The 22,477-nt window shown below is 36.6% G+C and overlaps 1 protein-coding gene across 2 annotated transcripts in view; it reads right to left on the bottom strand.

Moving 5' to 3' along the window:
• loh (thrombospondin type 1 domain containing lonely heart) overlaps positions 1-22,477 on the bottom strand; it is a 700,385-nt gene that overhangs the window by 463,054 nt on the left and 214,854 nt on the right. For both annotated transcript variants that reach the window (XM_089639095.1, XM_089639097.1), the window contains exons 6-7: positions 22,212-22,314; positions 21,014-21,144 (exon numbers count right to left, since the gene is read on the bottom strand). In XM_089639095.1, coding sequence (XP_089495221.1) covers positions 21,014-21,144; positions 22,212-22,314 — 234 coding nt within the window. The remainder of the gene's footprint in view (positions 1-21,013; positions 21,145-22,211; positions 22,315-22,477) is intronic.

Raw genomic sequence — 22,477 nt, 5'->3', positions numbered from 1 at the left:
TTTCCATTCGACTTGGAATTTGGGATACGATGGATTAAGGAAACTGGAGTAGCTACCTGCCGAGGTATTAACTCGCAGCAGCCACTCGTTCGCTCGAGTATTCCAGGAATCAAATATACGGAGTCTTATACTCAATGGAGTGAGTTTATCTCCCCTCCTTCTGATTGGATGAACTCCACTACAATAAAGTACAGCCATTACTTACATCCGCGAGCGTTAAACACACACAGCCAACTACATTCGATATCACGGGGCTGATAATATCGTGGGGATGCATAAACCTCAATCTACTACATTACAAACCACTCTGCACTCGGGCGACAGAGATTTCGCGTTCGTTCCGTCTGGATTTGTGCCGCGCTCATTCCAAAACCATACATCCGGATAGGAAATATATAAACTACTTGCTTTGAAATTGAAATCACACAATGCTTTCACCGTTCATCACTTCTTTTAAAGTTTAATGAAAACTTAAATAATCGTATAATTCGAATCCAAATGTAACTTCCCGAAATTGCTCTTACTTGGAGCAATATTGAATATTACTATTTATATAGGTTGTCTATGATCTACTCGCAATTTCTGTAGTTAAAACATTTTAAAAATGCAATATTTTGTAAACAGATGTTAAATTCTTAGAAAACATAAAATGACATCCGCACGCAGACTTCACGGTTCAAAATATTATGACGAATATTCAATGAGACGAACATTAATGACATCTTTTGGTATTCATTAGAAGTTCAATTAAGCTAGCGACTAAACGTATTTTCCGTAAGTTTACACCTTCAGCTCCCCACATTATCAGGTACTTCGTCGACGGCACAGGTTAAAAGCCCAAAATGACAAAGCTTCTTCAATGCGATTGATTTACTATTCAAATGCGTGAAATAATACCACGTATAAATTCAAAAATATCGATAATAATAGTGGTTGGATTATTTGTATAGGGCCATTTTCGTGAGAAAATCATCTGGCGGATGGGCCTCCACACCACGATAGAAGCCACGATAGATGATTTGGTGCAGTTCCTCGGAGTATTTCCGGGCTGAAGCCGGTAGGGTAATGATAGACGAAAATCCCTGAATGTAGCTAACCTGCGACAGAAGGGGGCCCAAATTAATGAAATATTTTAGTTTTCTTTAAATGGAATATAAGATCTTCGTAATTCAATAAATTTTAGCCGACATTCGTGAGAAATGTTTCAAACAGCGAGTCAATTCAATGTTGCCAAGCCCAGCGATGTAAGTTCGATGTAAGTAACTATAGTTTTATTAATTCATATCGCACCCCCGCGTAAATCAAAATATTGAGTTATTGACAAATCATTTACAATTTAAAAAAGGACAGTTAAAGTCATTTCCTGTTCAAAATCCCATATTAAAGGCAGTATCTACCCATTCGTATATGTTTCAATTTTGAAAACGGCACTTCCAAATCCAAGCCTAGACACGCAATCGAAAGCGGTATTTTTAGTAGCACTTACTATTTTTCGTAAAGTTCACCGAACTTAAAAATCTACAACACAACATTGGCAGCGCCCGTAGCTAAGATAAAAGTACCTACAACGTCAGCACCTTTCTTCAACACAACATTGCCCCATAGCTAAGCGTACATTTGGGAATATTTATTTTTTGGCTACTGCGACTAAGCGATGTCCATTTCCTTGTTATAAGTCCTTGCTCTCTGTGAATACCTGGACTGCTGATCGTATTAACATCCTTCATCACTTACGAACTGGCCTGAAAGCACCTGAAAGTTGCATGAAAGCTTTTTGCTGAAAAAGTTTTTTGCTTTCAGTGCTGATTATTTTAGCAGTTAGAGTGGACCGCCAAACGGCCAAACCGCAAATATAAATGTGAGGTATACTTCATATGGTTGCTAAGGGACCAACCGTTGTTTACCGTTGTAAGATATCACATAGAAATCGTATGTATTTATGTATTTGTACATAAAATACAATGACAACTTGCCACGTGCAAAGTATTACCTGTGCTCATTGGTGTATAAACTACACTTGTACAAAATTAATCGTATTATCTTGGCTGATGCGTCAACAATATTTCGTTAAAAAATTTAGAATGTTTTCAAATCAATTAATAATATGTGAAGACACTCTACACAGCATCCCAAAAGATGACATAGGCCATGAGGGATATTAATTTCCTCAGGGACTCCGGTTTGGGGTTAGTTTAAAAAATATAGAAGTATTTAAAGTTTTTTTTCTACACGAAAAAAATTATATTGCTGATTTATTAAAATCCTGTTAAAAACGGGAGAGCAGACTGTATCTTAGTAAAATTGTAGTAGTTTTTGAATATATCGGAACACGTGTTCAAGCAACGCAGGTTTGCCTTGTTAATCTACAATGACGAAATGCAAAATTTGATTTTTATGAACACCTGTTCCTACGTTGCGTTAGTACATCCCTTTTTACTAGAAGTTTGACGTGAAACCGATCAATTCATTCGTTTGGGGCCTGCAGTCCCATTTTTAACAGGATTACGAATAATTTGAAGATATTAATAACAAATTAGAAATATTTTATATGAGTAAGTTTAATCCGTGTAACTTTAAAAAAAAATTCATAAATATTCTTTTGTAAGCCTTCATAAAATTATATTTTAATTTGGTAAGCATTTTTCAGATACAAAAAAAATTGATAGAGTATCATAAGAAGTTAAAAGTTTTAACGAGTTTCATCAAGAATAAGACATTTTCAATAGAAAGAGAAAAATTAACGAAATTAATATGCTTTTGCCCAATATTAATGTAATAATCCCCTTTTAAATTGAACTTTGCTTGGTAAGTCAATTTAAATACAAAGGGTTCGCGGAAGCGGCTATTTGACAACTTCAATGAAGGTTGAATTTCGACGAAAATCAGAAATACCTAATTTCCAAATCGTAAACAGCGAAATTTCATTATTTGATTTCAGAAAACAAATTTCGGATTAAATCGAAACATTTCGTAAGTGATTTCTTTTCAGAAAAGCGTTCATTTATTCGACAAAAAAATATTATTCGTCGTTCATTTATAAAAATAGTTAACTTTTTCAACAAATGAAATATAATTAGGGATCACCAATAAATAGATCGGATGAATCATCAATACTCCTCGAAGATACTTTGTTTTTAATATAAAGTATCGAGCATGATAAATATTAAACAATAGAGATTTTAGCAACTAAACATTTTGAAGTGTTTTAGTAATTCATTGAAAGAAGTATCACCTTAAAAAAATGTTTTTGTTGTGGTTTGTTTGGAACACCAATGGTGTAAATTGAATTGTTTGCGTTGTCAAATGCTAGATTTTCAAAAAAGCCATATATGTAAAGATCAGGCTGGGAATTGCTCAATGATTGAAGTAGGCTGTTTTTAGTTTTTCATGTTCGGGTATGAAGTATTTTACTTCATTTTATTAATAGAAATAGTTTGTTGACATAGAACGATTGTGACATTAAAATATCGCGTTTTCTTTTGCCTTTTCTATTTTTTTCTCTCCTCTTCTTTTCCCTGTATTTGTAATCATGCATAGCCATTCGAAAGATTTTCAGCACATTATGGCAAGTTGGCAAAACGTCTTAAGCGATCGCTGGCTATAATGTGCAAAAACTTACATAGAATTTTATTTTCACCAATGTCTTACCTTTTTGTAAATTCCTACATTGGCTTTGTGCTTATGGATATATCCTTGTTTGTTTTTCGTTGTTGTTTGTAGTTTATTTGTTCTAGTTAACCTCTCTTTTTTTATTTTTGTACCGTATTTAATGCGAAACGTGTTTTGATATCAAAATACCAATGTACAATTGTACCTATTAACTCCCACCTATTTGTTTTAAGTTCTTCCAGTCCTAAAATGAGTTTTTTAACTCATTGGGATTGCTTTGGCAAGATAAAAATAAATAAAAAATTACAGGTTTATTTTTAGGGTATTATGCCGTGTTGCGCTGCCTCCTTATTTAGCCAACGTTTTGGATAGCATTGCAGTGCCATCATCAGGGCAAATGTGTAATTACACATCTGCCCTGAGGATGGAGACTGTTAACTAAACGTTGGCTAAAGAAAGAGGTAGTGCAACACGGCATAATACCCCCAAAAAATAACAATATTTATGGAAAAATGTTTTTTTATCAAATATTCGCCATATTTTGTCCAATGTTTTTTTTTTAATTTCTTAATGGTTCGTTTAAATTAGGGTAGGCAGGACAACAATGCCACCAACGACCAATAACAATTAACTCACAGCAAATACACGGATAAAAATACTCATTAATTTTTTTACTATAGAATGAACATTATACGTACATATATTTTAATGTACAATTAATATTTATTAAAATGTATTGGTAGGTATACCTATATATTTTTTGTTGATCATTTTCATTTTTTATAATATTTTTCTTAAAGTTTATTAAAAGCTCGTTTTTTCATGTTTTTCCAACAAACAATAAAGATATTTAAATTATATTTTTAAGCGATTTTTCCTATGTCTTACTTCGTTATTATTCTGCCCTGAAGCAACAGTGATGTAGAAAACTAGATGGCGTTAAACTCCAACAGTGGCGTTGTATTTTAACTTCCGAGTGATAATAATTCTGAATTCTAACTGCGGTTCAGCTTTTGGGAAAACATAATTATTATTTGCAATCGGCACTGAATTGTTCTGCACTCGGCATTTTGCACCGGGGGAGCTTTATCTGTTTCCGCATTCAACGAATTATTCCCGGGTAGAGGGAGGTGGGGTGCAGAGGTAGGGACTTCCCCTCTCACCATAACTACACCAGATAAGCTTTGGTGTTCAAAACTGACCATAACATCCCATTCTGTGTGATAATATGGCCACTGGACCATCTCGTTATAAAGGCTACACTTTCCGTAAAATGTGGAGCAGGTATTAATTAAAAACAAACTGACCATTTTCATATAAACATAACTTTCTTATATTTTTTTTTCATTAAAGCGCACAATAGTCACAGATTTTCAGAGTCAGTGGATTATTATGAGGCTGAAAAAAATGGAGATGTTAAAAAGATTGTAGGGAAGTACCTATCTGGAAAAATAACAACGCCAAAGGCATTTCAAGCAATTCACTGAAACATTGCAACATATTGATAGAATTTTCCACTTGGAGTGAGGTTTAAATGAGTTAAAATTACTAAAAAATTAAATCACTTAAAATGAGGATGGTATGGTGCGTATCACAACAAATTCTGCATTAAATTAACACACGGATGTTTTTAATTTCAGCATATTCTTGGTGTTTAAACAATATTCCTGCTTAAAAGTACTGACTGCAAACTCAATCTCTACAAAATCCTCCAAATTGGTGGCAAACTGGCAATTTCACCTAAACTAACCTTATACTGCCGATATCGTAGAAAAAAAGTTTATGGCGAGCTCGTTTAGGTAACCTCCTTCATTCCTTTTCAGTGCCTTCAACCTTAAAGTGGTTCCTGCTGCATTTCAGTAGCTGCCGCTGACGTTTAATTATTAGATTCCTTCTCCCCGGGACTGGCACTACGTAAATTCCGTAAACGCTTTAAGTCCACTCCGCCTTTATTGCCCGACACCTTCGCAATGTCACGTCGCGTCGCGTCGGCCCGATCTGCCAGAAAACTTACTACTGGTCGTTTTTCGGCTAGTTCCCACATCACCATCTTTTCACATAGATTTAGGATGAAAAAAGGATGTGTTCTATTTTAGTAACAATTTTCGTACCGTTTAAAATGGCGGACATTATTTGATGGATATAAATGGTTATAAAATGTCCATTTTTAAAGTGAGTTTTATTTTTTAAATTTCACATGTCATTAGAGAAACGGTAGCGCGGCTTTGAATGCCATAAACCTATAAGGAAAGGGAAAATGGGAATTATGGTGATTTGGAAATATATAAGGTTTTATTTTGAATTGGGTATGAAAATATGTTTTGCATAGCAAACCAATAAATGCTTTCAATTTTTGATTTTTGGAAAGTCAGTAAAGTCAGTCTCAACGATATTAAGAAGGAAATCTTTTACTATTTTTTAAAAGAAAAGCCTTTAAAACTTAACAGCTTAACCTTAAGAGTTCAACCTAATGCTAGTTAAGTCCTCCATCATTGCACAAGCAACATTTATGGCTCAAATCAAGCATTTTCTGAAATGCTGTCCATAGATTAGAGCAGAACTAACTATCTCATTATAAAACATATCACCGGATCCCATTTAAACATATTTATAAAACTCAGTAAGAAATCGGTAATAGCTCGACAGATGTAGGCACTTGTTTCATTTTTAGCTCAGGGACTGAATAAAACATTTCTTTTTAATAATTTGGGTAAATCAACTCACTTATTTCCCTTTGAATGCTGTAAATATACTAGCAGTTTTGTAAACAGTAGACCTCGGGTCCAAAAAGTATGTTTCTAACTGTCTATTAAAAAAAACAATATTTTCTCTAAAATCATAAGACATGTAAATATGTGGCTACTTAAAAACCTACATTTTTAATTATAAACTTAACATATTAATGCATGTGATATATTTTTTTTATTCAACAAGGAATTTTACAATTTTTTCAAAGGAACGTCACTTTCTCAATGACAATTCTTTTTACTAACTTTCTTTAGGCACGTATTATATAAAAAAAGTCCAAATTAACAAATTTGAAAAATAATCTTTACTGACTCATTGAAATGATCACCATCTTTAAATTTAAACCGAACGTACAAACAAATTTCCAGACGACATACGTAATTCAAAACGTTTGAGTTAAAACAGGACTTCGCAAGATCAGTCAACGATTTTCAGCGATTAAAAAAATAATAATAATTCATGTTGGCTACCTCATGACACAGGTAAATATCGATATATACGTTAATTGCGGAAACGTACGTATAGTCTTTGAAACCTGATCAGTTGGAATCCGAATCTCCTTAGAACATACCTCGGGAGCCAGTCGAGCTAAGTAGCTTAGAAATTGACGCTACAGGCATCTTAAATACAACTTGACATCCAACTTAGATAATATTTGATATTTTATCTTTGAAAATAATATTATCAACCCTCAATGAAAACAGAACTAAGCAAGTATTTCAAGGATGGCAGCCTGTAAAACAATTCGATACAATATTTGAGGATAATTATTTATTGCATTTTATGGGATCTAAACGTACTGTCTTTTAAACAAATCGTATACGCAATGTAATAGCTTTTCTTTAAAAAATATTTAACGGCAAACAAAGCAAATTTACGCGAAAACTTAATAAACATCAAAAAAGACAATCACTTTGCAAGAACAAAAACACAACACATAAGTAACCGGTGTACATAATTATGTACTGCTTCAAGTTATATAAAAAAACGAAAATGATGGCATCTACCTACCTAATTCTTAAATTGAAATATGAGATAGATAAAAATGACGAAATTTAATTAGGTCTCAGTGGCTCAATTGGTGTTGTTCCCGGGAAGATATAGAATCTGGGTTAATATTAATTAGGTTAATGTTAATATTATTTTAAATGATTCAATTCAATATTACCCCGAGGTTTAATCTAGATAATATTACCGACTCAATTTTAAATGCAATCAGTATTTCGAAGTTTCACTTTCATATCTGAACTTTTAAATTTATCATTCGTTTACCAAAACAATCATTGTCACATTCCAGTAATTCAACCGATACTGGTGAGTACAAACCCCAGGTGATTATCAATTCCACCTTGAAAACTTACCAATGTTTCCAAAACTTAATTTGTATTTTGTCCCATCCAAACATGGCACGGCACTTTGGTACTAAGATGTAATTCAAGAACGTGCTTTGTTAAGCTATTCAAGGTTGAGCGTCTCAAAAATACTTATCCCAAGATTCCCTTATAAGATCATTTTATAATCTCGACCTTCCTTGTATTACATACTTTATCAAAGTGACTTTAAAGGAAACGGGAGGGGCAGGAGGGACAAGCAGGGTGGGAAGAGTGGAACACTTTTCAGTTTCGCCATGTCGTCGTGAGACATCAAATATCTATATTTTTCCCTTTTTTATGAGAGTGCCTGTGGTGCTCTTGATCTCCACAACAAGTCACTGTCCATGTGAAATTTTGAAAAAGTCTGGTTGAAGCCCGAGCAACGTCGGAGATGTCAGTTAAATGTTATATTTGAAACGTAGCTAGCAATTACCAATGGTATCGGTACTTTATAACGCTACAAGAGAGCGCGCTGACGCCAGTTCATTTCGATAGGGTCGGATTAGCTCAGTGGTAGAGCAAAACCCCGGCAAAACTGAGGTCCTGGGCTCAATTCCTAGACGCGACTAAACTACTCTTTTTCTAATTTTTCTGTTTCACATTTTTCGTTTGAGCGATAATTTTATATTAATAATATTTTCGTCAATGATGAAATACATATAACAATTTTGAGGTTTTCATAATATCTGGTGAGGATCATCACCAACGTCTCCCATGAAGAACCAAACATTCGACGGCATCGGGAGTCACCTGATGTACCTCCGGGAAACTTATGAAGAACGATTTCTTCTCCGACGCGTTCTGTACTTTGTGCCCTTTTGAGTCCTATGGTCCCTAATTGTGCGTAAAAAGAATTCTATTCATTGGTGCCGAAAAAGGTAGGTACCTTACAAACCATATAATATAATCACCCAGTCCGGTCCCAATTCCTAGATTAGCTCACGGCCGCGGCTCACCACCCACCACCCACCACCCAGGAACAAGGGACCAGGGACCGATGTTATCATATTGTTAACTCTGCTGTTTTTCATCCTCCACCTTCTATCGGAGAATTATCGACTGATCTTGTAATACAATACCTTCCTGGGATAACAAGAAGGCTCTATCGTCCTCACGACTTACAGCATCTCTACTGGAAACACTTGGATCACCGTGTTCCTTCTTCAATCTCTTGTTCTACACAACATAAAATGCATGTTATTGTAAGGAAAAATTTTCAGCGTGTATATACTCATATGTATGTACATACTCGCTAGCATTACCCGTAGGCGAGTGTTGAAGGAATTTTCATTATTTTAGTCTTAAATATTTATTCTTAATTTGAATAATATTACTTTCCTTATCGCTTATCTTGTTGTTAAAAGGTTGACAAAAAATTATTATTATTATTTTGAAATATTGTTTAATTTTGTTAATTGTTAAAAAACAGTAGATCATTTACAGTATGCGAGAACCGGAAGAACTGGAATTTGTCAACTACATCCACCATACTTTGCACAGAGAATCACAAAAATTTATCATAAATATATTATGAAAAAATTTGAAACAGAAAAATCAGAAAATGATTCGGTCGCCTGTAGGAATTGAAATCAGGACTTCAGCCTTGCCGGGGCTTTGCTATACCACCGAGCTAATTCGCTATCCCTATCCCTTTGGGTCATATTTAATTTTATCATGCTCCGACTAAGAAATACCAACATCATCTTCATTGTGTATGTTTTCAAATTCAATGATTAAATATTACATCTGAGGTTTTACGCCTCTTACTAAGTTATTCCAAACAAAATATATATATATGTTTATTTATTTCCCCGTTCCGGAGATCATCTACCTGGGTGATCAATTGAAAAAACTGTCAGGGGATCAAGAGTCGAGGTATAACTATTATAAAAACGAGGAAAAATCTGCGTTTAAACTTTTTGCTAAGTAAAACACTGTAGTCAATAACGTAATTTGAAAGCACGTAAGCGACTAGTGTTGTAATTCACCCTTTACATAATATTTGGTTGGATCGCCACAATAGGGCGCCTCGGGGTCCTGAGCTTTTCGCTCAAATTAGCGATGAGCGGCTTTCCCGTGTGTTCCGCGACCCGCCGCGTGTTGTGTTCGCGCACTCATCTGATCACGGGACCAGCACGGGGCAATAGAGCGCACAGCGAATTAAGAACCGCAAACAGCACATACCCATCCCGTCCAATACTAGAGCCATTGTTGCAGAGATGAACGAGGGAGTTAAATGGGTAAACTGTTTGAGAGAAGGGGGCTGCAACCGACGGAGAGCGAGCGAGCGAAGAATATCGCAATATCTATATAAATAAAAATGTTAATGTTCGTTTGTACAAAATCTTACATCTTCAAAAGTTCTTCACCGATTGGTTTGACATTTTGACAGATCTTTGCATTCGAATACGCGTGTGTTTTTATATACCTATATTATATAGATGTCACCTGTAACAGGTAAAAACATTTTTAACAAAAAAAACTTCGCCACCTGTTGGACGTAAAACCAAAACGCGCTATTGTTTGTCTATCTGCACAGAGAGACTGAGCCAATGCAACGCGTGGCGGGGGACAGATAGTTAGGAAATAACAGAAGGGACGAGGGACGAAACGAAAGCGATCGTTGTTCCAGAAGAAACATGCGATTGTTCAAGGGGATATTTTTTAAGAAACAGTCGCACTACTTCGAATGTAAAAATCTCCTTGTTGACATAACGAGCAACATTCGTGAATTATTTATTATTTTCAGTGTCATTTTTTTATGTCGGAAATTTTCAAGCAGATCAAACTTTATTTATTTAGAATTTACGGCACAAGTGCCATTTACATACAAAGTTTTTATTTTATTTTTTTACATATACATAATGCAGTATTAAATTTTGATGAGAAAAATTAAAGAATTAAATTTAGTTAAAACATAACAAATAAAATAACAGTAAAGAAAGAAGCAATAACATGAGCCTGTTATGTAGTGACCTCATTAAAATAAGTGGCGTTAAAATGTGTTATTAGTGCTGCTTTATACAGGGTGCGGCAAAGAGGACGGACGTTTTTGAGATGGGTAGTACTCTCCCCCTCCGTCTACGAGAGTGGTGGAGGGGGGGTGCCGCTTGACTCGTTAGTTCCTAGCATTGTTTTACCAGTTGTCGTCGTGGAACCGTGGACGGTGGAGCACCGCGTTTTCGCCTATGATTGTTTCGTCCGAAAAAATGAGTCAGTCACCGTCGTACAGCGTGAGTTTCATCGCCACTTCAACATTCATCGGAATAGAGCTGTCCCCTCTCGAAACACCATCCTTCATTGGGTTGAATCACTTCGCAGGCGTGGTGAACTGATCAACAGAAGACCAAGAGGAGCTCCGCGAACAGTTCGAACTCCTGAAAATGTTGAACGCGTTCGACAAGCCTTTCTTCGCAGTCCGACTCGATCTGCCCGGAAACATGCTGCTGCACTTCGCCTCAGTCATCGTTCGGTAAGGCGAATTTTGCATATGGATCTCCGCTTTAACCCCTATAAATTGGCCACTGTGCAACAGTTATAGCCTGGAGATTATGCACAACGAATGAACTTCGCACGTGAGATGGAAGCACTGATCGATAAAAATGAGAACTTCATTTTGTTCATGAGTGACGATGCCCACTTTCACCTAAACAACATGGTTAACAAGCAGAATTTACGTTATTGGACTAGTGGAAATCCGTAACAGTTACACGAAAGATCGCTGCACAGCCCAAAAGTAACGGTTTGGTGCGCTGTATCGCAAACTTGCATCAATGGTCGTGCTGTTAACGTGAACTCAGAGCGCTACGTCGAAATGATCACCAACTTCTTTTTCCCTGAATTACGACGGCGACGTGTTCCAATCCGACGTGTGTGGTTCCAGCAGGATGGGTCGATCGCCCACACAGCCAGACCATCAATGGACGTTGTTCGCCCTCTCTTCCCTGATCGCCTTATTTCCAGGTTTGGCGATGTTCATTGGCCTCCTCGGTCCCCAGATTTATCCATATGCGATTTTTTCTTATGGGGACACCTCAAGGCTAGAGTATACGAGAACAAGCCCCGAACTCTGGACGAATTGAAGGACGCAATTCGCGTGGAAGTCGCCCAAGTTGAGAGAGTGATGTTGGAGAGAGTCTACGCGAACTTCCAAGAACGCCTCCAGCACTGCATCAACGATTTTGGCCACCATATGCCTGATGTGATTTTCCACATTTAACTGTCTCAAATGCTATTTCCTCGCGAACTTGATTCCATCAATAAATTTGTTTTTGAGTAAAAACTATTTTATGATTCTTTTTAAACCGTCCGTCCTCCCTGCCGCACCCTGTACTTTACAAAGGGATATAATAAAAGTATCTGCGATTTTAGCATAAAAGTTCCCAAGTGTGTACAGTCTATTTATAACTGAGTTATATCCTGAGACTGTGGTATAATTGTCACAATAATACATAATAGAAAACCTTGATCTAATGGTAGGTACATGAAATTGAAACAACATTAATATATCAGGGCTATCCAACTAATAATTTATAATTTTGTATAAAAATATGAGATCAAACATTTTTCTTCTATCACTTAACTTAAGCAATATCAATAAATGTAGGTAATAAGAATACATAATAAATGATTAATTATGATTAAAAAATAAATAATAATCATAGTTTATTTATTTTATTAATTATAAATCATAATCATATTTTCTAAAGGAATTCCAAGCCTAAAATTAATACACCTCAAACATTTGCATTGGACTCTGTCAGGGATGGGGGGATCACGTAGGGCGCCAGTGTTAGCGATGGAGCTCCCGACGTTATAGCTCCATGTGGCGGCATTGTTAGGAAGGCAGCTCAGCGTAGAGTTATGAGAGTCAAATTATCCAGGAAGGGTCGGCAAAAGCCTTTACACGGGGGACTTATCAACAATCCAGACTACACTTCTATCGTCAAATGAAACCTCTATGGCGATGATAAATGGTTGTATTTACAGGCAAGAAGTACATTGTATGACACAAATGGGGACACAGTTAGCATCCTAAATTATTTCCTGGCTGTTAGAATTAAACAATCTCTCTCTTATTTGCTTTGGCTGCCAATCTTGTTTAACAGACATTACAAGAAGGCACATTATGGGGCAATGGTTAAGTAACACGCTTACATGAGCCGTTCCGGGTGATGCAGGAGTTGAGAGACACTGGAGGCGTTACTCACAGTCATGGTGAAGTAACAACCAAGGTGATGCTTGTCCATACGCGCCATTGCACGCGTATCAGACTTTAATGATGTAGCCGGCACTTCTCCGAGAGCGTCTTCGTCGCAAACTGCCCACACATGGTGTTGGGACCAAAGCTAGAGTCTGAGTGTGGGGGCGCTAGCGGCTGCCGAAGAAGCCGTTGGAGTTTGGCGTGGGTTGCGCAGTACGACGTGCGCAAGCCACCAGTGTTGCAAACCATCTCCGTTTAATTAGATTCGCGGGTCTTTTGAGATGTGTATGAGAGAACTACTTCGTGACAACTCTTTCAATGTATTATTATGATTATTAAATACAGGTGACCAAATTGTAGAGTTGTATTCTAGAATACTTCTAACGAGAGATGTGAACAGAATTTTTTGTGTGTTGATGTTTTTAAAATCCTTGGAAATTCTTACTATAAAACCTAACATTTTTATAGCCCTGTTAGCGATAGAAGTTATGTGAAAAACAAAGCAGAGTTTCTGATCAAACGTTATGCCTAGGTCAAGTATTTCGATTACAGAGATTAAGTCAACATTACACAATGATTATTACATTATTGGGAGTTTGATTTTGTGGAACCTCATAACTTGGCATTTGTTAATATTTAGTTGCAGTTTATTACTAGAACACAGTTTTACCTGGTAAGTAGATAGATTTAATTCCTAGTTAGACGACAGTCAAGTCATAACACTATGTTAGTAAAAATGTAAGGACAAAATTACACAAATAAATGCTTGATTAAATTTATGAACACATTTTTCAAGAGGTTCCTATCCACTTTAATTATTACCATTGGAACAACGTCAGTAAAGTTGTTATTCGGGGAGTTTAACAATTGAGTTAATTAGCACGTAAGTATCTATGTCTACATTATTGTAATGTCTTGGATTACCAGTGTAAAGATTATCACTCGGTATTACATATACTAAGTACGGGACTCTTCAATAATTGTTTGATTCTTTCCAGAATACAATAAGTTTATTATCGTAGTTGATTACAATAAAAATCTTCCTGGACACACGTTCTGTTTGAGTCTGTGAGTTTTATGCATACAAATGAGCTCCCGACCTATGCTTGGCTACCCTTGGGTTCAGTTGGAACCATTCGGAACCCAACAGTGCAAGCACCGCCACCTATGACTAACTCTTAAAACTATCTTAACCCAAAAAACAACATTACAATTATTTATAATGCTACATTGTTGTTATTGTGCTTTTCATTTATATTTTTACATATTGTTTCGCACTACCATCATATTATATCAAAACAGCAACGAAGATACGACAAACCAACTAGTAACGAGATATATTTAATCCAGCTACTTTTACACGATTAAATTTTAAACTGTTCCGCCGTCGGTTCCTCACTGCGGCTTCTATATGAAAAAGCTGAGGATCCGGCATCGGGATGTACTCCACGTCATACGGGGGCTCGATGTTAATAAAGCTAGTGGACCTGATGGAATACCTGCCCTGGTATTGCAGAGGTGTGCTGCGGAAATAGTTCCAGTTTTGACAAAGCTCTTCAAAATGTCCCTGAAGTGTGGCACTGTGCCCTCTGGATGGAAAAAAGCGGTCATTCACCCTATTCCCAAGAAAGGTGACCGCTCCAACCCGGCCAACTACCGCCCCATAGCGATCACATCAGTTCTGTCCAAAGTGATGGAACGTGTGATCAACGACAAACTGCTCACATACCTCGAGAAGAACAAAATTATCAACGACCGTCAATACGGATTCCGGCGGAACCGCTCGTGCGGTGATCTTCTCGCGTATGTGACGCATGTTTGGGGGCGGTGCCTGAAACGTCACGGTGAGACCCAAACGGTCGCACTAGACATATCCAAGGCCTTTGACCGGGTCTGGCACCGAGGACTTGTCAACAAATTGCATTCTTACGGACTTTCCGCATCCCTGTGTACGTGGATTGCTGACTTTTTAAGGGATAGGTCGATTCAGGCGGTTGCTGACGGTTTCACCTCTTCCTCGCACTCCATAAATGCTGGCGTCCCACAGGGATCGGTTCTGTCTCCGACTTTGTTTTTGTTGCACATCAATGACCTTTTGACATGTGCACCGATTCATTGTTACGCGGATGACAGTACAGTTCATGATAGTTTTTTGTTTGACAAGCCCCCAAAGGGCACACAAACTCCAACGGCTCGGAGGGCTTTGAAGCAGAGAATGGATGGTTATCTCGAGAGTATTTCCTCCTGGGGTAAAAATAATCTCGTCGAATTTAATGTTTCAAAGACCCAATCCTGTCTGATTACGTCTAAAAGGGATCCAAATGATAATCTAGTCTCCTTCAACGGAAGCAATCTTCCGAACAGGCCTTCCATTGATATGCTTGGTATAACTGTAAGCGACCAGCTCAGGTGCGGGGGCTCCATCGAAGCCAGAGTAAAGTTGGCCTCTCAGAAGCTGGGCGTACTGTACAGGGCCCGCAGACACTTTAATAATACACAACTGCTGACCCTGTACAAATCGCAAGTGCGCCCTACTGTTGAATTTGGCAGCCATCTCTGGTCCGGAGCCCCTAAATACCTGAAAAAAACCCTTGACTCTGTGCAAAAACGGGCGGTCCGTTTGATAGATTCCCCAATCTTAACAGACGGACTGCAATCTTTAGAGCACAGGCGTCGGGTAGGTATGCTGTCCTTGTTCTATCGGTATTACAATGGAAGATGCTCTGAGGAACTAGCGTCATTGATCCCTTCGGCACCGGTGCGTAGTCGGGATACACGCCAAACGCGCGCCCAACATTTGTACACAGTTGACACTTATCACATGAGAACGTGTCGCTTCTACGATTCGTTCTTAAGTTCAACAGCTCGGCTGTGGAACGAACTGCCGGCCTCTGTGTTTCCTCCCTCCTACAACATGGGACTCTTCAAGACCCATGTTCACTCCTTCCTCTCCACAAAAAGACCCTCCACACAGCATCCCCAAAGATGACATAGGCCCTGAGGGAAATTATTTTCTTCAGGGCCTCCTGTGTGGAGTAAATATAAAAAAAAAAAAAAAAAAAAATAAAAAAAATGTTGGAAAGACATTTGAAATGTTGAATTTTGTGGAAAAAGTCTAAATTGAAGGATATAACAAAATCGGTTGTCAATCGCTGGACTAGAGAATAAAGAGGAAGAGATGGAAAAGCGCCGCGGGAGATCTTATTATGGACCATTCCTCACAGACAAGGTGCAAACTGTCTGAATCTAGATTGCACTTTATGGTCTTTATTGCACAACCAACTGCTGCAGCAATTTCACAGCTCGCCGGCTTGTGCATATGATCGCCAGATTGGCGCAGATTTGCGAATGAATGCGAGGATTCTCTCGAAACCTACAATATTCTCTCTATTTCTTTTTTACAGAAAGATGTGGACTTCTATCTTGAAAACTCTCATTCTATAAGGAAGGAAACTAAAGCTGGTGGATCATCAAACATACGAATTTCGGTTGTGGGTCTGACTGTGAGTGATTTTAAATGTAGTTCAACTCGTTTTGAAATTTTATTTTCAAAATTGGAATAGATCACTTGTCTGAACACTTATATGAAGAAGTCAGACAAGCGTTATAGTAGTTACCTAAATATAAATTAGTAATTTTTGTGAATATTTTTTCTTGATCATTCTGCAGTAATTTTCCTTGTTCTGGTGTGTCCTTTGCGTAATCTTTCAGCTCCACAAATCCTACAATAATTATAATATGCAGTAATTTTTTCACGGGTCTGAGCTAGTGTTGTTACACTATGATGTATGAACGTGTAGTTCTAATTATTTCCCTTCGTTTGGCATTCGAAATTTCGAAAAACAGAAATAAAAACCTGAAGAACATCTCTTTATTACATTTTAAACGTAAATCATTTCAACATTTCGACCATTTGAGTAAAGAATCAAAGTTTTAATAGTTTTGTTGGCAAAAAGTGTAAGATTTAATTGAAATCAGACTAGGAAAATGAAATCGCGTTAAAACAGACTTCATTTTTGAACAAGGCTATTCCAGCCACTTCAATAATTCACTGGTACATAAATATCTTGATCAAATGTTTGTTCGCCAGAATTTACATTATTGTTTTATTATAATAATGACAAATAATTGATCAGAACCGTTTTTTATGTGAATATCGCACAAGAGTACCAACTTGTCCGTAGCCAGTGAGACTATGGCATCCCCAATTGCGGTACGTTACAAAGCTGAAGGGCTTGAAGAAAAGAATTCTGGTTTTTCACCAGGGCAATGCTGAGAGTATCTACCACTGGTAACATGCCTCAAGTACTGTGCAGGGAAATTTACATATTTTTAAAATTAATTATATTTAAAATACCACAAATCAATAAAATTAAATTTACTTGAGCTCGCAGGGATTCGAATCCGCGACCTCCGGGTTCCTAGTCAGGTACTTCTACCCAGGTACCCCTCGACCGTAGAAAGGTTATCGAAAGCCAAACTTTGAGGATTTTATTGCGGATATTTTTACAGCAAATAATAAACTTCTGACGCAAAGTGAATTCGGCGTAGTGATGAAAATTTTTTGAATATTTTTATCATTTCATTGTCTAATTGTTCCTAACAATCAGATTAGAAACATACAATAGTATATAATAGGTACAGATCGATTTTGGGCGATGCGATGCGAAGTAATCCAAAATCATGTTTTTATAACATTGATTCCACACCGTCATCTTTGAGGATGCTGTGTGAAGGAGAGAACAAGGGCTTCAAGAGCTGAATAACGAGTCGTCAACAGTGTACGAGTATATATTGGGCTCGCGTTTGGCGTGTTTTCCGCACCGGTACCGAAGGAATCAATGACGTGTATTCCTCGGAGCAACTTCCATTGTAATACCAGTAGAGCACAAAAAAGCTTACCACCTGTCGCCTGTGCTCTTAAAGATTGCAATCTGATATTAAATATCAAACAAACCGCCCGTTTCTGCAGAGAGTTAAGGGTTTTTCAGGTATTTTGGGGCTCCAGGCCAGAGGTAGCTGCTAAATTCAAAAGTGGGACGTACTTGCAATTTGTACAGGGTCAACAGTTGTGTCCTGTCTGCAGTGTCTGCGGACCCAGTACAGTACGTGTCCTGTCTGCAGTTTCTGCGGACCCAGTACAGTACGTCCAGCTTCTGATAGGCTAACACGACTTTGGCTTCGATGGAGCCCCCGTTCCTTTGGATTGAACATGTGTTTTTGGATTAAAAAATAGATCGCATAGAAAAATTAAAGAGGTTTATTAAATACTGCAAGTAGAACACATCTTTTTGATTGACACATCTGGCCTTTGATTTAACAGGTTTTTTTTCAGCAGGTCTTTTTATAAGCCTAGACAAAATAAAGTATTAGGCCAATAAAAAATGATTTTACTAGTAAAATCTCCTCCTTTGTTTTCATTCATAATTCAATTTCAACCAAATCTCCATCTGCGAAAGAAGTGCATGATTTCGCCCGATTCGGAATGTTACACGTCGAGATGGATCGCCTTAGTAAGTATCTGTAATATGCCAGCAATCCTTAACAAATGTAAATAACATACAATTTTATAATAAGTCGTTTGCAGATACCACGGGGCGCCAATCATTCGCTTGGGCTATCGTGGGGTAGCGGGGTATTATGGTACCATTGTCTGAACGCTCCCTGGGGGCAATACTGTTACAACTCCTACTCTGGGAGGAGCCACGTGAATTATGGCTAAAGGTCCTAAAGGTGCGATTGCTTCAAGCGAGGGATACATACCTTTATGCGCAGGTGTTGTCCTTTTTTAAGCGTTGAATGGTAGAAAACGAATCTATTAATTCCTTTTTTTAAGAATTTGGGTTTGATTTATTGGAAATGAGGATCGGAAAATAAAGTGGGATATTTATTTAAGATTGGAAGTTATCACTTATGACCATATAAAATTATCTACCTATGTAGCGCCCTTGACGTTAATTTCACAAAAAATTACGCTATAAGTCAGCAAATAAGTACTATTTTTAAGTTAAGTAATCAACTATAACTAACATTATAGAAATGTATAATTTATTCACAGATTTCTGTTTGGTTTCGTTCATAAGAGAGGTCACATAGCTCTTCACAAACAAGGCAGCACCAAACAAATTTTATTATTTTAACTTACAATCCCTTTTCAACTTACCTATATCTTCTAATTTCCATGCATTATTTCATATGAATCAATCTTAAAAACAAAGTACTCAAGCACAAAAAAATGGGTAGTAATATATTTTTTGTAATAACATTGAGAGGCGATTATTATACGAAACTTAACATGTTTGCGTATTTTATTTTATTTTTTATCAATGCATTAGAAGTATTATGTTTGTAATATTAATAGTTAATGTGAGCCACAATGCTTTACTGCTTACCCGTGCTGAGGCCCTCATTTTAAAATTTTATATGATAACAGATATGTATATATCTAAAACGGACTGTATTGCAATTAAGTTAAATTAAACGAAATCAAATGAAATATTAATAAATAAAATAATAAAGTAATAAAATAAAGGGGGTAATTCAAAATTAGGTAATGTGTTATTATTGGTTGTTGCGTATAACACGTATATACTTTTTATTACTTTCAGATTTTTTTTGTTGTAATACCGCTTTTTTGTTCTGTAATATCTTACATGTATCTTAATTTTGTTTGTGAATTGTTATTGTTCTTGTGTATTATTATGGTAACATTTATGAACTTTCTTGTAATAATATCACCACCACTTTGAATGGTGTAATTGTGTGAAAAGCACATTGAGGTGTTTTTTTGTATTATTGGCATTGTGTCCGGAGGTAACATTTTCTAAATGTTATTAAAGTTCAAAAATGATATTTGGGGCTCGTCCGGGATTTGAACCCGGGACCTCTCGCACCCTAAGCGAAAATCATACCCTTAGACTAGAGGTTCCCAAAGTGGTCTATATGGACCCCCAGGGGTCGATATTGGCTTGCTGGGGGTCTATGCCAGCGAGAAAAAAATTTTGGGGTCCACGAGATTCAAATGAGGGTACATACGAGCGGACCCCCATTTACCTCAAGTCAACATTTAGGAGTTCCGTAAATGACACAATAGACCTACCGCATTGTATTTTTATATTTCCTAAAGTTGTTAATTGAGGTATATAAATAGAGTGTACGTTCTTTTTCTCGTCAGCATTAATATATTCAAGCAAAACAATGCACATTGGAAGCCGCGAATTTTCCTAGTTCCCCAACTTGTTTTTGAAAAACGTCCAAGGTAATAATGACGCTCAACATTTAGATGTACTTCACACAGACAACAAAACTAAGTTTGATGACATTTTGACTATGGAAATGGAACGTTGAAGAATCGGATATCATATGACCAGAAGAACTGACCGGAAAAAGCACTGACAAAGAACTTAAGGGGCAGTTCTGTAGGACCAGCTACAGAAAGAAATTCCCATTGGTTATCCTGCTTCATTTTCATTTGGTGTAATACCTCACAAGGGTGCCCCTGTCTGCACAATGTAAAGACAGAGCAACTATACCGCCACCCTTGTTGTACAGGTAAGGGAAGGGAATCTTTTTACGAAAAAAATAAATGATTATCACATGGGGCGTTAATAGTTTTAGGAAAATTCAATATTGGCAGGCAGGAGGTCTACGTAAAAAAAATTTTTTTGGTAAGTGGTCTACGGGGCAAAAAAGTTTGGGAACCTCTGCCTTATACCACCGAGCCCGAAAAGATCCCCGGGTGTAATTTTAATGTTTATGAAGGCGTCGTATTGTTGAAGATTTTTATTAAATTATAGTTCGGACGCACGACGGGAGATGTCGGTAATACCAAGAAATATTGCCGACCATCGCTGGACGCTACTGCCATCTATGTCAAATTATCAGAACACTATTTTCCGAACCGGATTGGTATTTTAGTTGAAGTCGCTTTCAAATAAGTTTACAGTTTTACTGTAACCAAAACCAATATGAAAAATCCACAATTTAACTAACGTTGTTTATTAGATCCCTACAAATCCTAAAAATAGGAGATATTTGGATTTTTTGTTTGTTATTATTTTAATTTAGCGGAGAAACTTACCTTGCATTGTCCCATCACACAGATGGCTCTGAATCCCGGTTTGTCGCATATCGTTCCGTCGATCGCCTGAGCCAAAGTTGCGTAGAAAGCTCGTCCAATAGGGCGACAGTTTAGCATACAGGGATTTTTCTCTGAAAGGGAAAAGAAAACAAAACAATGATTATCTTACTAATTGGATTAAGGTGTGGTAAAGCCGTTCTTAATCGTGGTTTAAGGCCGTTTTAACCATACAAACGCCGTGGTAAAATATCAAGTTTTTCACTGTTCCGAACTTTTTTTTTTATTGTTGAAACATTATTTTACAATATTTCATATTTTAATTCAGTAATGTTGGCCTCACTGGGTTGTTTACCCGTGCTGAGGCCCCCATTTTATAATATAAGAATTTATACATTTAAAAAAAAGAAAAACAACATTAAAATAAAGATAAATTTAAACTAAAAATAAAGATTAAAAATTAAAATATAATTATCACACTAAAAGAAAAATATTAAAAGAGAATGTAAATCGGCATTTACAATGATTTATGTGTTTGTGCGTGTTGCGTGTTTTATATATATTTTTTGTGTAGCGTGTAAATGTTTTATTATTTTATGTCATAGAATTTTGGTAATATTGTCTTATTTTTTTATTTTGTGTTTGAATTTATTTTTATTTTCCTCAATTTTCGTTTCAAGTGGAAGACTGTTGAATGCTTTAATGGCGTGGTATTTATGGTGTCTTTGTCCAAAGGTAGTGTTTACCGTCGGAGTTTTTATGTTTTCTTTGTACGCTTGTCTGACCGGTCTATTAGTGATATTTTTTGTTTGTTGGGGTTTGTTTTTTTGGTCGAAAATGTAGTTTAGTAGTGTTTTAACATATAATTGGCGTATATCAAGTACGTCACAGCTTTTAAATATTTGGTCTGTGTCGGTTAGTTTATATTTTTTGAGTATTACCTTTAATATCGTTTTCTGTGCGATTTCTATTTATTTATTTTACTTATTTACTATTTATTTTACTTTAACTTTGTTTTAGGAGAAAGAGTGTTCAAAGGTTAACAAAATTTTTATCACTGGTATTGTAAGAATTACAAGATTTTTATATTATAAGAATAATAATATTTGTGTATTATATAGTAATTAAAAAAAAATGGTAATTATAAGATTTTTGATGTATTTGCTATATTTTGAGTAAAGCAAAATAAATCATTATTTACCATCTACGTAGGGCTGCCATACGAAATATTTTCCTCTGAATGGTCTCTTGTTGTAAACGGTGCACTGTTCTGCTCTGAAGTCCTTAAAAGGTCCTGGGCAAGCCTGAAATTAAATTTAAAATATTACGAAATTGACTATTTAAAATAATGAATAAATGAAAACCCCGTGCAGGAAATGAAAACGAAACACTTTGTGTGAAACAAAAATGAAACGAAAAGTAGTTAATTTGCCATAGAATACGCGGAACAGCTATTTCTACATTCTG

This window comes from Hesperophylax consimilis, chromosome 13, assembly GCF_061612785.1.
Source record: "Hesperophylax consimilis isolate HC1 chromosome 13, BYU_Hcon_1.0, whole genome shotgun sequence".
Classification (NCBI taxonomy): domain Eukaryota; kingdom Metazoa; phylum Arthropoda; class Insecta; order Trichoptera; family Limnephilidae; genus Hesperophylax; species Hesperophylax consimilis.
Note: the sequence above shows the minus strand (reverse complement) of the source record. Positions and strands in the feature narration are given on the sequence as shown.